The sequence below is a fragment of the Populus trichocarpa genome, chromosome 15 (assembly GCF_000002775.5).
Source record: "Populus trichocarpa isolate Nisqually-1 chromosome 15, P.trichocarpa_v4.1, whole genome shotgun sequence".
Taxonomy (NCBI): Eukaryota; Viridiplantae; Streptophyta; class Magnoliopsida; order Malpighiales; family Salicaceae; genus Populus; species Populus trichocarpa.
The window spans coordinates 14,039,525-14,057,248 of NC_037299.2; the positions used below are offsets into that span (position 1 = coordinate 14,039,525).

A 17,724-nucleotide genomic window follows, 5' to 3' on the forward strand; every position below is an offset into this window, starting at 1 on the left:
GTTTTTGGCTGGTATTGTGTTTTTTATTCAATCATAGAAAAAAAATATTTAATTATTTAAATAATTTTTAATTTTTGTGTTATATCTCTTATATAATTTTTGCTCGAATAATCTATTTTTTATTTTTGAAGATTTAATTTTTATTTATTTCCTATGAAAAATCCATCTCATAATAGTTTTAACAAAATAATTTTTTAAATTTATATTTTTAAAAATATAACTAAAATTTTTTCTCTTAAATCTATTTGTTTTAATCACACCAGTAAAAACTATTATAATATTAAATACATACTAAATTCATTAATCAAAATCTAACTTGAGTTGAGTTTTGATTCCTCAATTAAATTTTAGATACTTGATAAGTTAATTAACAATTTAATTAAAACTTGATCAAATTAACCATCTAGGTGGTGGTCCAGTGGTAAAAGTTTGGGACCAAGAGGTTTGCTTCCTGTGTGGTCTCAAGTTCGAGCCCTGTGGTTGCTCATATGATGGCCACTGGAAGCTTACATAGTCGTTAACTTCAGGACCCGTGGGATTAGTCGAGGTGCGCGCAAGCTGGCCCGGACATCCACGTTAAACTAAAAAAAAAAAACTTGATCAAATTTAATTTAAATTTGATAAATTAAAACTAATGAATTTTTTATATAAAAAATTAAAAACATGTCATCTTGATAAATTCAAATTGACTCTATGAATTGATCCGATAATAGAATAATCTAAGCTATTTTCCAGGTGAAATCTCGACCTAGGTGTAGTATGTATGATACTGCTTCTAAAAATTGGACAAGATTGTATAATTGAGTTCCTGATTGGCTCTATTATAGATATTGCATGCTAATATATTGAGTATCATGCTATAACTCGTATCTTGCTGACTGTGATTTCCACATATTTATTGACTATCATGTTAAATCTTGTGTTTTTCATTGCTTGATTTTGAAAAACAAAAAACAAAGAGGGGGAGGAAAAGAAAACCCATAGTATAATTGGGGGAGGCCAGTACAATTTTCAAGTTTACAGGGGAGGCAAATTACATGACCAGAAAGCTAAAAGGCAGTTAAAACAGCGAAATAGATATCATAGGTAACCAACAAAACTGAAAATGGCGCTACAAATCCACTCACCCTCATCTTCTTCTCTCTTCAAAAAACCCTCTCATCTTCTCCTTCTCTCACCATTGACAAAACCCACCAAACTCAAAGTCATAGCCCAAACCTCCACAAATAACCCAACCCCACCGGAGAAAAAACCCTCCACAGTCTCACCTGGTCAAGGGTTTGGCTCACAATCAGCAGCAGCAGCTACTACAAGCAAGACAGCCAGTGGAAGCGAGAGTAAAAATAAACCAAAGGGTAATAGAAGAGAGAGAGCATCAATAATTAGAAGGGCTCCAGCTGAGAAACCAGGTTTTATAAGCCAAGAAAATGAGGTTAAAGTTAAAGAACAGGGTAGAAATGAGACTGCTTTTCTTCTTGCTTGGTTAGGACTTGGTGGGATCATTCTTGTTGAGGGCATTCTGCTTGCTGCTTCAGGTATGTCAGAATTTATGGGATTTTGCTTTATTTTTTTATTTTGTTTTTATGGAATTTGGTTATATTTGGATGAATTGAAAGAAGCTACAAATGTCAAAATCTGGTTAAAATCTTGGAGAATTTCGAGATTAGATTGAGTTTTGTGAATTGGGTTTAATTAATTAAAGTCTCTGATTTGAAAATTTTCTGAAAGCAAAAGTGTTTTTTAGATTATTCAAGTCAATTTGGATACTGACCTTCTTTGATTCAATAGTGTTAGAAAATGTTTTGTTGAAATTACTGATTATCTACTGGCATGGCCAATTTTCTCAAAATCAAATTGCTTTGCTAATTTTTTTGCAATTCTATTTAATTATAGATAGTGTATAATCATCCGTATTTAGTATTGGTACTTTTTTGGTGTTCAATGTTTATGCTTGGTATCGTGTCTCCTTATGGCTATGATTACTATGAACGAATTTAGTTTCACCACAAGAAAAATGATGATGTTTTTCTTACATTCTTAAACTTTGTCAAACCATGGCTTGATTAGCAATATATTTCATTGAAAGAATAAAACAAAGTATCCAATAGCCTAATTTTAGCTGCCTGATTTGTTTAGCAATGAATATGACTTTGGCATAGCTAGTTCATAACCGAACGATTATGCTAGTCCTCCATAAGAGGGTGACTGTAAAGTTAATGGAATTTATTTCTTTCACAAAGGAGCTTGTTTTGCTACTAGGTTGATGCAATTTCCTCTGTTTTATTCTCTCCTTTTTTCACTTGGAAATTATTCAACGTATAGGAAACGGTGCAATGCGTCCTAAGACTCCCCTTAGCCTGACTGGATGCTTTAGGAAATTGGTGCCATTTTGAAAAACAACCAAAAAGAAGGCATAATGCCTCCTAGCATTAACATGCTTATCTAAAGCTTGTTCCTATTATAAAGAAAATGAGGCAATGATTCTACTTTGTTTTTATAGTTATTACTCATATTGTATATGAATACTAACCTCTTAGCTCCTATAAAAAAAAAATAATAACTCAGCATTTTCCTTCAACAGGCTTCCTACCAGAAGAATGGGATAAATTTTTTGTGAAGTATCTATACCCATCTTTCACCCCTACAGTTGGCTTGTTTGTCGCTGGAACTGTTGCGTATGGAGTTTCGAAGTACCTGCAGAATGAGAATCTTAAAGACCTAAAATGATTTTGTGAATACAAACTAATATCTCCATATTGTATGAGGAGCAATCTACCTATTATGGGTGATTGTTATATGTTGTTTCTTTAGGCTGTATTTTGACGTATTTTAATGAGTTGATGAAGATACATCGAATAAGATAAAATTTTATCTTTCTGCAAGGGAATGATAGCCACCTGCAGTAGATTATTTGAGTTCCGCTGCATGTCATATTCTGCTGCTCATCATATTGTCTAGCATTTGGCTTCTGTGATCTAGATAATAGGGTAAGTTGTAATCAGTTATTGCTCTCTCTGTGTAAGTTAAGTTGAAATTTGAGACTGAGAATGATTGACAAGTTTTCTCTTCCATGGACCAGATTTTTTGCTTCAACTTTCTAAAGCCATGATAGTCTAATTTGAAATTTAATTGTCACTTTCCCGTGGTAGTGCTGCCAGCATTGTGAATCAATGCTTGCAGTTCTATGTTCAAAGCTTGAGAGTTGGAATCCATCCTTTGTTGTGCTGGTTTCATTTGGACCTGCTTCTGATCGATAGTTTTCTCCAAACAAGTAGGGTAAATATTAAGAATATTATCAGCATATTGATTCTTTATAACCCATTCTGACTGAGGGGTCTCAGCATTACAAGATATCTGGATGGTGGTCGTACAAATTAGAAAAACCAAATGTGGTATAACTTCAGAAATAGGCATTGTCAATTGCTGCAATCTTGGACATGAGGTTTGTGACAAGAAAAACTCACATGGCCTATTCATAATGCATACCTAATGAGATGGTCTTGTGATTCATGAACAATAAAATTTTGCTCTTTTGAGGATTAAAAATTTTGTTCTTAATGAATAAAATATTGAAGTTTATTTTTCATGAAAGATAGATAGGCTACTTGTTACTGATATGGCTGTTGAAAACTGCAGTGCCGAATTTCTTCTATGAAAACTTAATTAAACACTACTGATTGTGTGATTGTGTGAGTATTGCTTCTTATGTTATGATGTCGGATTTGGTTAATTTCTTGAATTTCTTAATAGATTTACTGTCTTCTGTTACCATCACTTGTTATAAGGTACTGCAGCACTGGCTAGCTTATTTTTGCCTATTAGATTAAGGAAGACAGCAATCTTGCACCAAACACTAAAGATGGCAGGAACCCCAGTAATTGGTCAACTGTGGTCTTAATTTGTCTACTTCACACTTCCTTGGATTTTCACATCATCTGTTTCTGGAATTAGAACGACTTGTGTTATTATTAGTTACTAGTGCAGGGATTGAAGCAAACTTGATAAGGTGGTATTTCTCAACAATTTTATGGATGATGCAGTGGTGTACTGGTGTCGTTTATCAAACTATTTCTTTCGATTTGGTTACTGTGCCTACTTTTAAGTCTGTTTCTTGCAAATATTTCTCGTTGAATATGAACACTTAAATGATCTTCATTCTCCTTTTCCCTTAAGGAAAGGGCGTAGAAGATACTAGAGCAGATAGTTTTGTAGTTTCTGAGAACCATGATGCTCTTGATACTCCTACTGTCGTGTTGCAGTAGTACCTCAGCTCGCATTTTGCCTTGTTTGTTGGTTGAATCCGCCACTATCAAGTATAAGCGACTGTCTTGAAGTCTGTCTTTCTAGTAAACGTCATCTGTTTGCAGACTGCAGAAGTTGTAGAAAATCTTACTGACGCCTTATTGATGTTGATCTCGTGGAGGGTTGTACTTTTGCTGCCAGGTATGAGCTTCAATTTGGCAGTGAGGTTAGTATTGAATGATATATACTCTATGTTAAATAATAACAAGCTAATGATTGATTAGACTGGAAATTCGAGTAATGAGATCATTCTTCCATATTTAAGTACTATAAAGGCAGAGTGAAAAAAATTTCCAGAACCGTAATCGTTCAATGAATGAATTTCCCAGACAGTTACGTAGTCTCATAAATGTTTATTGTGCAATACTAGCTGTCATGATGGATGGTTTTGTTACCAAAGGAACCCCCCCCCCCCCCCCCTCTTTTGGTGTCATTCAACCTTGTATTGAGACACTTGCTTGTACATGCATGCAATTCATAAATGGCAGTACAGTATTTTCTACTCAAAATTAGTAATTGATTGCAAAACAGTGATTTTCGCTGTTAGATGTCAATTGTGGGTTTCATACTTTGTCCTCCATATTTATCTAGGTGTATGAGTATCTGTACATGTCCCTTCTTGTTCTTGATATGCCATCAAGGAAACAAGGTTGTAAGTTTTCAATTCTAGCTAATAGAGTAGTTTGTTCATGTGCAGTAAAGATCAATGAGTGAGTATATAAAAGGGAAAGATTAATTGAAGTTGCAGGCAATTGTAGATGCTTTTAAGAAAGGTGAGATTTATGAGTTGGGAATTCAATGCTATGATTATATTTGCATATACAGTCTACTATGTGGGGCTAATAATATCCTTGCAGTGTGCTCGATTGAAGAGTATGTGCATTTGCATATGCTGCATGATGACCCCATCTTGTTTACCTCCGTGCTCCGGGGATTGTTGTAGTTGGTATGGTTGGACCATTATGTATCCCCACAGCTCTATACTTGTTAATCGAATATCATGCATTTGGTGTCCCTCAAGAAGATCTCAGGGTCATCGCCAATGCGTCACCGAATCACTAGTCCCCCCCGCATATCAGTTGGTTTCAGATTTTCATTCCATTCATTGCAAGTTCTCTTTGTGTCACTTCTTCAACAAAGTTGCGTGAAAATTAGATGACATGATCCTCAGAGGTCCCCCGCTCTTCTAATTATTGCTTGCTCTTCCTTCGCACCTCCTTTCTTTTTAATGCTCTAATCAATCTGCACCAGAGTTCTTTATGGCTTTTCTCCATTTCTTTTCCCTTCTTTTAATAGGTTGTTTAGAAGTTATTGCATTGAAATCAAAAGAGCTGGACTATGATATGGACAGTCTTCAAGGAATTTGTTTCTTTTTCTCTTTTCTTTTTCTTCTTTTTTGATCATCATTTATTCCTTTATGGTGATATTGATAATGAAATGCTTGCTTTTAGCTAATTTTACAGCATGTAGAGAAAGCAAGAGGTGGTTGCTACAAGCTTTACCCTCAATCTCAAGATTTAGAACTGGCAGCTAGCTGCTGTAAACATCATTGCCCTCTTTCTGGTGCTGTTGAGAATACAGCTAAGTCCATAGCAACGTTACCACAGCAGGATGATAAACTCGTACGCAGTGTAATTAGCTCTTCGTTTTGGTAAGAACCAGCTTGGTTGATAGGTGCATTAAACACAGCACAACAACGGCCCTATCTAGCTAGTCAAACCAGGACTCGACAGTCCCTAGGTCGGGTTTCAGAAAAAATTCAATTCACGGTTGATTTGGTAGAGACTCGATGGCTCAACCCATGACCCGATTACAATAGTTAAAACCTGGTTTGATTTTTCATCATTCTAATCGACAAGGGTTAATCCGCACGCGGGATTAAACAACTTTGCTAAAAAGAAAGTATAAATAGGTTTCAGGATTCTTTGCTTAGGGCTGGCTTTTTGGCAATAGATTATGGTAAAGGAAGACAGAGGTCATGACTTGTGTTCTTGTAGGTCAAAGATCAGGGTTCAGGCGCGGCTACCACTTTTCCACCGCTGTCTGAGTGCTGCTACTCATGACTATCTCCATCACTTGCTAATCAGGTTTCAAGAATCTGATTAGTATATAATTTTCTTCTGGTAATCATGATTAAGATAATGCAATGCTAAATATTTCATTCTTCTTTTGTTCTTTAGCGTGACTTCATCGAACCTTACCTACTCTAAGGAGTTCCAACCTTCCTACCTAAGTCAAAAGTATTAGTTTTTATTTCATTTGAAAGAGAAAAAGATTTGTTCTTTGATGCCCCACTTGATACCCACAGCCAGCTGGTTCCCAAAATTTAATCTGATTGCTGCTTGGCCTATCTGATTAAAAAGGTGGATGGAACATATAGGAATCTTAGGCACCAGCTAAAGACTATAGACTTGTTAACTAAATACTGTGGCACTATAATAGCTTTGGTTGTTACTGTTTATATATATATATATATATATATATATATTAATGTTTTAAGAGAGAGTTTCTGGTGGAACTTGTACAAAATTATAATTTGTGTTGATTAATCAGTATTTTCAAAACTATAAGGGAGCAAAACACAATTTCAACTAATATCTTCAAATGTACCCTTGAAAATCATTTCATTGAATTTTTAGGCTCTGGATATGGTGATAGCAGCACTCTATTTTAGGCCTATATGGAAATATGACAAGAGATTGTTTTCTATAGTGATTTTCACTTTAAAATTCATTAAAATAATTATTATTTTTTAAAAAATTAGAACATAAAAAATATATAGATTTGATATTTAAAATAAATTATTTTTCAATAAATAATATATATTTATTTGTTGTAGTTTCACTATGGACTTGATTAATATTGATTTTTTAATATATAAGCTAAATGTCAATAAGATTAAAGCTAAGTTTGACAATGGTGAAGTTATCTTGGATATTTAAATTATATTTATAATTGTTGTCACTTGGATTTTCTTTCAATTTTGAGAGTTTAAGTTTGGTTTATATTTTATATATTGAATTATGTTTGTTAATTCAAACTTTTAAGTTTTTAAATTGTATTTTTTTATTATTATTATTAATTAAATGCCGTGTTGAAATTGAGGTTAAATGCCGTGTTGAAATTGAGAAATGTCCAAATTCAATATGTTAAATTATTTTTAATATAATATACTGCTAACCCATCAAGATGACCCAATAATCTATAGGGAGTAGGGTTTTTTTTATTATTATTAATGGGATGTCCAGATCAACTATACCTCAATTAATCAGTTTTTAAAATTAATAATTATATAAATTTTTAATAATTTAAAAATTTATAAAATTTATATTAATAATTTTTTAAAAAAAAATCCCAAAACCGATTCGGTTTGAACTCCCAGCAAGTTGATTTGCCAAGTTTTTAGGTTTACACTTCGTCACTCCCAAAACAACCAACCTGCGCACCTATGGCAAGTTGATTTGCCAGATATATCTCAAGGACCCCCCTGTGAGTATCTTTTTCAAGACCTAGCCAAGAAAACTTTGTTGGGACTTGAGCTGCGAGGCTTTGATATGATGCATGGTACCATATTTTCCGACTTCCAACGACAGCTTCTTTTCTTTGAAAGGTTGCGCACGTTTTTCCAAGTAACTAGGCCGTGTAACCAGCCCTCCTCCATTCAATCCCCACAGGAAACATGGAAGCAGCAGCAGCAGCAGCAGCAGCAGCAGCTCTATTGTCTCTGCTTCACATTATTAACTCTTGCATCAGCTTGGATTTTAATTTATAGAGTTTGATTTTGTGTTTTCATGTGTGTATGATAAAAATATATCTGCCTTGAAAAAAAAATTAAATTATTACTTTCTTTATAGACCAATCATCCATTAACTAGTCTATACTAACATATTAAAAATATTATTGATGCTATTAAATTACCTAGAATAACATGTGAGGAATTACAAGGAAAACTTACTCTTGTTTTTTAGATTGCTATGGATTCTGTTCTGGGTGCTTTTTTTAAGTATGTTTATCTTAAAAAATTCATTAAATTAGATTTTTTAATGTTTTTTTAATAATTTTAATAAACTGATATAAAAAATAAAATAAAAATATTTTTAATATATTTTTAAATAAAAAATACTATTAAAAAATTAAATACACCGTGTCAAATTATTTGGAGACTTGAGTTCTATAAGGAAGTGCATGGAACAGCAATGGCGAAAATGATGTCACCTTTCGTCTTGAAATCTCTGTTCGTCAGTCCCCACCTCACGAAGCTCTCCCTTTCCTTCAAAATTTATTTATTTTTTTCAATTTTAATTGAAAGAACAGAAGCTTACTGTTTAGTGTTTACCATCCTACAATGCTTCAATTTCTAGGCAACAGTTCGCGTACCTCCTTCCCTAGCAAGTAGCTGCGAGGTTTAAGGATTTTGATTTTACAATTTAGGACTCTGGACGGGGAATGGGGATGGATAAAAGTATAAAACAACGAGATCTTGAACGACAGCGTTTCGTTTTTTCTTTCTTATTCGATGATTGGTCCGACCATGTTTATATCAAATTTTATATCGAGTTTAATTCCAGATTTTATATTGCATTTAATTAGACCACTTGGGACACTAGAAATTAACTATGTCTAATTAATTTTCTCTATCAAATCAATTCAGCTTAACCACTTGCCAGAATCTAAATTCTAGGTTTTATTAATTAATATTAAAATAATATTTTATTTATTTTTAAATTTTTATTTTTTATATCAGCATATTCAAATAAAAAAAATCAAAAAATCAATTTAAAACTAGAAAAATTAAAAATTTTCAAACAGGATGACAAGTGTGCTAAATAGGGCCATAAAAATTAAAAAAAAAAAAGGGCTCATGCGACAATTTAAAAAGCGGTTAAAAACATTCGCTAAACCGTTAAATCACCATTAAAGATGATAAAATATCTCCAGCCAGGCTGCTACCTATTTTTAAGGTGGGAAGAAGACAAGAAGTTGGTATACAAAAATAGTATAATAGGAATTATTACAAATTTTAACAACCTTAACTACCTTAATTAACATATGCATTAATTACCAACCTCCCAAACCCCAAATTCAAAAACCAACAAACGGTAAAAAAAAAAAAAAAAGCATTGAAACCCAAAATTACAAAAAACAAAATCAAAATAGGAAAATAAATACCGCTACTGATCGAGGGCATTAGGGCCAGTACAATAACTGACCAAATGGTTCCAAACCCACTGAACCAAAAACTTCCGTCTGATCCCGTTCATATTATACGTGGCACCATCGTGGTCCGTCAGCATTTGTCCAGTATAGGACCCACCACCCCCAGTTCCATAAATACCCTCACACAAATCGGCTATCTCCACAGGAGCACTCGGATCCTGTCCTGCATACCAAGCATTCACCAATGGATTTGTTGCCAATTCAGCAATCTCATGAGCAATCACACTGATCATTCCTTCAACGCCCACGTCACCGTTAGGTGATTTTAGTGCCTTCCACCCTGGCCTGAACTCCGGCACGGCAAAAGGATAAGCACACACACCAGGGCACTGCTTTGCACTGTTACCAACCCAGGCATAAGGCAAGGTGTACCCTACAATTGAAGGGAACGTAAAATAATGAAACCCACAAACCTGCCCACAAAAATCCTGGACGTACACATCATCAGAAGTCAACAGAAGATACAACCCATTTCTTGGATTGATAGGCAGCGGCTTAGTTCTGGCTGTCACAGCACTCCTGATCACCGACTGTATAGACAACCTTGTTAACGACTTCCCATGAGAATAAAACCTGTCGTTTTTTTCCTGTCCTAATTGGACAGTATGTGAGATGTTGGCTCCAGTTTGGTCTGTGTAGAGTTGCACAGTTCTCCACCAACCAGCAACTGATGGATGCCGTGCATGGACATCTGAGATTGAGTTGATGAACCCTCGAATGATTTTTTTCTGGGATTTTTGCCATCTACCGTACCAGATTGTGTGGACCGTTATGTTCCCAGTTAATACTGGGCCCATGTGGTAACGTAGGTGGACAAATTCTGATGACCCTTCAAATTTTTTGGAGGAATCATAGAGGAGGTCTGAGCTGTTGGGGTTTAGGTGCGGCCATGGACGCCAGCAGGTGATGGGGGTGATGGCAAAGAGTAGGGTAAGTATTGCGGCGGTGATGAACACTGAAGTACGAGATGTACTCGGTGCCATTGTAGAGGAAGAAGGGATGGACTATGAAGGGTGGGTTATATTACAAGGGCATGGTGTTTGTTGGAGGAGAGGCAGATTGGGGCACGAGGTGATTTTTGTGCTTATATAGAGGAAGGGGGGAACGGAGGGAGGGCTTGTGCTGTAAGATTGATAAAAAAATTATAGAGGGTTGCATTGATTTGCGGTAATGGAAGACAGGTGGGTTCTTAAAAGTGAAGTGGGAGGGAGTGGAGCCTGAAGGTCAGAGATGGGTGGGGACATCATGTGATCATGATGGTGATCGTCATCTGATCTTATATTATCTCATCACACTTTTTGTTTCTGATTGCGCGGGAAAATTGTGGTAAGGGGTATTTTTGGGATTTGACATATTTTTGTACGGACCATGGCGGACGGTGAGGATTCTATATTCCATCTCTGGAAAGAGTATTTTCAAGAAGAATTATACTTCTTCCCACAACGCAAATTCTGAGTTGTAGCATGATTGATAGCGTTTCTGTATTCCCGGTTTTTAAAAATAAAATAAAATAATTTTGGTAATTCTTATTTTTATTCTTGTTTTAAAAATATATTTCATATATAAAAACATTAAAATGATATATTTTTAGTGTTATTTTAAAGTTTTGATATGTTGATATAAAAAAATCATTTTAATATATTTTAAAATAAAAATATTTTAAAAATATTTTTTTTGTTAAATAATATATTTATCTTGTTTTATTTATTAAGGGTAAAATAATATTTTCAGCTTAACATATATATAAACTCTTTGTATTTGTGTTAAAGTAAGAACAACAATACAAATCAACCGAGGAGAATTATAGCCTCCTTCCCTTTCATCTTCGTATTTATTTTTGTGTTAATTGAATTGTTTTGACATACTATCAGAGCTGATTTTATGGAACGAGGCTTAATCTCAAACACAACTTTCATGGATCCAACCCTGCGGTGAGTTGGCTGGGGGTTTTTGCAGGGGACAGTGCGCCCCTGCCGGGGTTCAGGCCTGAGCTTCTGCAAAATCTAGTATTTCGACTTTCCTTCAACTTCTGCAATTTGGTATTTCTATTCTGTCTCTGCAATTGTTTTGGTGTTTTATTTTCTGCAATTTGTGTTGTATTTTGGAGTAATCGTATAATTTCGAGAGGATATTTGTTGAGTATCTGTGATATCTGTTCAGTTTCTACAATCTGGTACTTTGTCTTTCGTTGCTTTTGTATTCTGGTTTTGTTTGTTTGTTAATTATGGCTACCGAAAGAGATGATTCGCTTCAGTATGTGAGTATGAGGTTGGATGGAAAGAATTATTCGTACTGGAGTTATGTAATGAGAAATTTTCTCATGCGTAAGAAGATGTGGGGGTATGTTAGTGGAACTTATGTGATACATAAGAATACTGAGGGGGGATGTTGTTTTGATAGATACATGGGAAGCAAACAATGCAAAGATCAATACTCGGATCAACAATTCTGTTGAGCATTCCATAGGTACGCAGTTGGCGAAGTATAAGACAACAAAGGAGGTTTGGGATCATCTACAAAGGTTATTCACGCAATCCAATTTTGCAAAACAGTATCAATTAGAGAATGACATAAGAGCTCTTCCTCAAAAGAATATGAGTATTCAAGAGTTTTATTCTACTATGACATATTTTTGGGATCAATTGGCTTTGACAGAATCGACAGAATTAAAGGCATGTGGTACCTATATTCAGCGTAGAGAGCAGCAATGTTTGGTACAGTTTTTAACAACACTTTCACAGTGGTTTTAAAGGACTTAGAGGTTCAATTCTGCATCATTCTCCACTGCCTTCTGTTGTTAGTGAGTTATTGACTTAAGAAATACGTCTTCAGTCTAATTTTAAAAATAGAATTTTTTCTGCTTCAAATCCTTTTGTACTAGCAGTACCCTCTAAGTCATACTCTAATAATCAGAATAAGCCTTACACGAGAGTTGGTTTTGATGAGTGTAGTTTCTATAAGCAGAAAGGTCATTGGAAAGCTCAGTGTCCTAAGTTGAGATAACATAATCAAGCTTGGAAACATGATAGTCAGTCACAATCTAATGCTCATAAACCACCTCAGGGTTATAAACCACCACACCACAATACTGCAGATATTATTCGTACAGATCCTTTTTTTTAAGGATTCTGATAATAGATCATCACAGGTTTCTAGTACCTCATATATCATTTTCCATGTTCGACTAATTTATACTTATCATCTTGTAGGTATTTACACTTTACTCTCATGTTATACTCACTAAATTTATGATATCACTCATGTTATACGTTTCTACTTCATAAATTTTTTTGTTCCTCATTTGGCTAAAAATAATTTTTTTTTATGTACCTGATGATTTTTTTTTAATGAAATAGTTTTTTATTAGTTTACAATAAATGAATAAGATGATGGTTTTAAATTTGAACAGCGCAATAAATAAATAAACTATAATGATTGTATAGTTTCTTAGTAGTTGTTATATCATCTAGAAGAATTATGTGACATTTTTTTTCTTTTGAACCGATATTTAACTGTGACAATTAATAGTGTGGAGTGAAGGCATGTTTGGAAAATTAATCTACTTGTTGGAGGCATTTATGTTCTACCTATCTCATTTATATTACTTCATGTGGGTTTTGAAGCTCGTTGGTCAAAATAATTGGAAAAACTTGCACATCATTGATGAAGAACCCACAGTCTCTTCTCTCTTTTTTTGTAGTAGGAAAAATAACGTGAATTAATTTTTATAATATATATTCTAATAAAATTCACCTCCAAGTTTGATCCAAGCAAGGAATATGTATTAAATTATAACAGAAGAGAGACAGATCAAAAGATCAAGGGGTGTATTTCTTTTTCTCATAAAAATAATCAACGATGCAAGAATTATAATTTTAATAAATTCACTAATTAATATTTAAATAAATAACTCTTAGCCAAGCTATAAAAAAGTAATTAAAATAGTTGAATAAAATGGCTAATCAAGAAAAAGCTAGGAGGCTCCGTGAAACAGAGGATCTTTGGAACTGGTCGATGTTGCCAGGCCAAATGGCGCCGTAAGCTGATTTACGGTAATAACCTTCTTGTCCTTTTGTACTGTAAGAATGGTGACAAGGATGGGACCTTAGTGCTGTCCTCTTGTTTCCGGACACTCCTTAAAATGAGGGCATTCTTGCATATTCAATTTTTATTATTATTTTGGATTTTTTTTTTTGCTTTCGTGCTCTACTTTCCCAATTTTTGTACACAAATGTACAACACTATTGCTCTGTAACTCGTGCCTGTTTAGAAAAATTGTGGCTTCTGGTTTTTAATATTATAAATCTGATTTATTTGTATTATAACCTTGTGAAATTGAAATAATATAATTCATTGTTATGTCTAGTTAAATAATAAATTTAAATAAGATCATGTAGTCGATGTAAAGTAAACTCAAGTAAGATTATTATTTTTTATTTTTAACCATCTAATAACTGACTCAGTAATAAAAACTTGAGATTAAAAAGTTTGCTTCTCTATAGTCTCAGGTTCCAGTTCTGTGGTTACTAATATAATAGTTACTGGAGGATTAAATGGTCATTAACTTCAAGGTCTACGGGTTAAAATTTAAAATTTTCCAAGTATTACTTTAAATTTAAATGTTCTTATAACTTCTAGCTTCTCCTGTTCAATGGCACTATCCATTCATGCAGCAAATAAGAGCTTAGTCTAATTAATGCTAGTAGACACACGATAAGGTTTATTAAATGTCCTCTTGGTTATTGGGGTCAAATAATCATTTTAATTTTTCATATAACTTCTAGCTTCTCCTGTTCAATGGCACTAGCCATTCAAGCAGCAAATAAAAGCTTAATCTAATTAATGCTAGAAGACACGTGATAAGGTTTATTACATGTCCTCTTGTTTATTGGTGATAAATAATCATTTAAATCTAAAAAAATATCTGTACAAACTCACACAATAATGTTCTTGATTTTTATCAAGTAAAATAAATGTGATAAGATTTGAACTCGTAATCGTTTAGTTAACAAGGTTCTAATGTCATGTCAATGAATCATTTCAACTAAAAAATTTAAATTGTTATGTGAGACTTAAATACATATTTTATATTACTATTTAAAACATTATTTCAAATGAAAGTTTTTAAACTTGAAATTTGTATAGGTTCATACCATATCGTACTTAATTTTTTAATCAATTAGAATATGAATGATGAGATCTAAACTCATGACAGTCATTAAGGTTTTGATACCTTATAAAATAATAATTTCAACTCAATAATTTAAGTTGTTAAGTGAAATTTGAAAAATAAATTTATATTACTCTTTAAGAACTAGCATAAAAACTGGAATAATTTTAAAAAAGAAAAATTATTACATTTTTAGTAAATATTTGTGAGCAATCGTGTTTTAAATTATAGACAAACATGAGAAAATAAATTTTATATTTTTTATACTTGTTTGGTATTGAGGTTGAATATATTTTTTTATCAAAATTTGATTTTTGTTTTACGTTATTTTTTATAAATATTTTTATATTGTTTTAATGTACTGATGTAAAAAATAATTTTTTTAAAAAAATATATATTATATTAATATATTTAAAAACAAAATATATTACAACCAACCACAAAAACTCGACGTAGACGAACGAGGCTAGGCTATAATAAAAAGAGCACCACGTGAAGGAAGATTAAAGAACCGCAAGACTTTTTGCTGTACCATGTAATCATACAAGGACAGGTAGCGTATAAAAATAGGCAAACTTTTGGAAGGAATGTAAGAACAGCAGATGGATACTTCTAATCACGGAGTAAATTGCGCGGCTCTAAATGATATATATATATATATATATATATATATATATATATATATATATATATATATATATATCAATGAGATATCAAGACAAGTGGGTGTCAATCGCACAGCTGAGATTGAAAGAGATATGAGTTTTGTGGGGTCCACATTTTCAATCCACAAATCAGAGAAAACCATGCAGGAGGCTTTGAACTGGGACCCCACCTCCCTTTCTTGTTAAACGCGGAGTCACCTTCACACGTATTCACAGTCGATTCACTGTGTCCTAATTCTATTAACTAGGAAATGGAAAGATGTTGTTCACTCAAAATAAGATAAATCTTAAAATTTGTGAATTGATAAACTGTGAAAGAGCTGGTAATAACAGTTAAATTTTTGAATGAAAAAGATAATTATTCTTGTAAAAGTAAAAGATAGATATGTATGATATTTAATTTCATATATTTTTTTGATGTTCACATTTTTTAATTATTTTAAAGGTCACTATTTCTCACTAGGAATATATATTTTTTTATTTTCAAGAATATAATTTATTTATATAAAACATTAAAAAAAACTTGTAGAAAAATTAGATCAATCTCTTTGAGACATTGAATACAAACAAAATAATAAAAAAAACAATTGATATTTAAAAAGGCCAAACAAATAATATAAGAAAACAAAAGGAATGAATATTAATCTAAATATAAATTTTAAAAAATAAAGTTATTTATTAGAAAAAACCCAGAAACAAAAATAAAAATATTAAGCGCTACTAGGCATGGCAAGTCAGGCGCGCGCACCTGAACAATTTTAAAAATAAATGGACAACATCTCGTTTATCTAATTAATAAAAAAAATAAAAATAAAATTCATGTACTCAAACCTTCTATATATTATATAGAGTGGTAAATATTCAATATGTCAAGAATAAGAAATAATAGTTTATTCTAAAAAAAGTTTAAAATACAAGGAAGAGATAAAAATGTCAAGTGTAGAGGAATAGATATGCCAAGTGTAAAAAGAAAAAAAATGAAATTCTAATGAAAAATAAATAATATGTTATCAGTACATGCTACAGTAAAAAAAAATAAAAAGTTATAAATTTGTTACAGTTACAGTATAAAAAAAACTTGAAACTATAATTTTTACAATGTTTTTATCGTTTTTATTTTAGTATATTGTATAATACAATACCCAATATGATTCGACCCAGAGGATGTCAGGAGTATCTCTAGGTTAATCTAATTCTACTAACTTTGCGCAGACTGACCCTTTTCTTATAACTAGTCTTCCACGTTTAGTTTTTTTTTTTTTTTTTTAAAAAAAAGAAATTGAAAAACAACTCTATGGATTATTTTTTTTACTGGTTTCTTCCTATAATACGCGGTGTCTTTAAATCGAATTATATTACGCGTGCATGTCACTGACATGTATCCCGATTAGGATGAGACATTGCAGCGGAAACTTTGGGGTCTCCGTGGGGAAGTGAGTCGACACGTGTCAAGGAGAAGTATGAGTTTAAAGCTCTATTTTGGTGATAACGGGGCCTACTTCTATTTATTCAATGGCCCACTATATATATGAACTGATCCAATATTTAAACTTGGTCGGGTATATGAACTGATCCAATATTTAGATCACATGTTAAAAAAGATTGTTTTAGGTAAATAAAAAATGACATTATTTGTGTAAGTAAATTTAAGAAAAAAATTATTAATAATAAGTAAAACCAACACGAACATGTAACAAATTATGTTTAGTAATTTTGTTTTTTTTTAATAATTTTGTTTTCAATTGAACAATTATTCATGTTAACATGGAGATGTCTATCCAATAAAAATATTTTTTTAAAAAAAATCATAAAATAAACACCTGATACTTATAATAAACAAATACATATAGAAAGCAAATAAAAAAATATAACCTAATTTTCAATTAAATTATTAATGAAATTAAAAAAACACAAGTTTAAAAAATAGACAAAAAAAGCCAAGCAAGACAAACATTTTAATATTTTAATATTAAGTTAATCATTAAAATTTATAATTTGTGAAATTTTAAATTTGAATTTTATAAAAAAAACTTAATTCTCAACAAATTAAAATAAAAAAAATAAGATGTGACGGGAGAAACGTTTAGTTTCTATTGAAGAAAATTATTAAAATCATTCTAGGAGAGTATTTAATTTTAATTGACAAATCAGTGAAGTATTGAAGAAAAGTCTCCAAACTGTTTAATTTAGGTGAGGAAGAACAGTTTCCTTGGCGAGAAGATATGTAGAAATGGCCCACCAGTGATGAAATGCCATCATTGAGGTTAGCAGCTCTAGCTCATGAAAGAAATGCATTCCCACAATGATGGCCACAGGCATCCCACTCTTTTCCACCGAATTTACACAGTAGCATAAATGAGAACTCTGTAC

General features: G+C 32.4%; 2 protein-coding genes across 2 annotated transcripts; one reads left to right on the top strand and one right to left on the bottom strand.

The window, feature by feature from the left end:
* The first annotated feature begins 1,001 nt into the window (after positions 1-1,001).
* On the top strand, positions 1,002-2,919 carry LOC7476755 (protein LPA2). The gene is made up of 2 exons (XM_002321806.4): positions 1,002-1,535; positions 2,582-2,919. The coding sequence occupies exons 1-2, from the start codon at positions 1,106-1,108 to the stop codon at positions 2,725-2,727; spliced, it is 576 nt and encodes a 191-aa protein (XP_002321842.2). The 5' UTR covers positions 1,002-1,105; the 3' UTR covers positions 2,728-2,919.
* A 6,363-nt stretch (positions 2,920-9,282) lies between these two features.
* On the bottom strand, positions 9,283-10,672 carry LOC7481826 (protein EXORDIUM-like 3). The gene has a single exon (XM_002322376.4). The coding sequence runs from the start codon at positions 10,500-10,502 to the stop codon at positions 9,474-9,476; it is 1,029 nt and encodes a 342-aa protein (XP_002322412.3). The 5' UTR covers positions 10,503-10,672; the 3' UTR covers positions 9,283-9,473.
* Between the last annotated feature and the right edge of the window lie 7,052 nt (positions 10,673-17,724).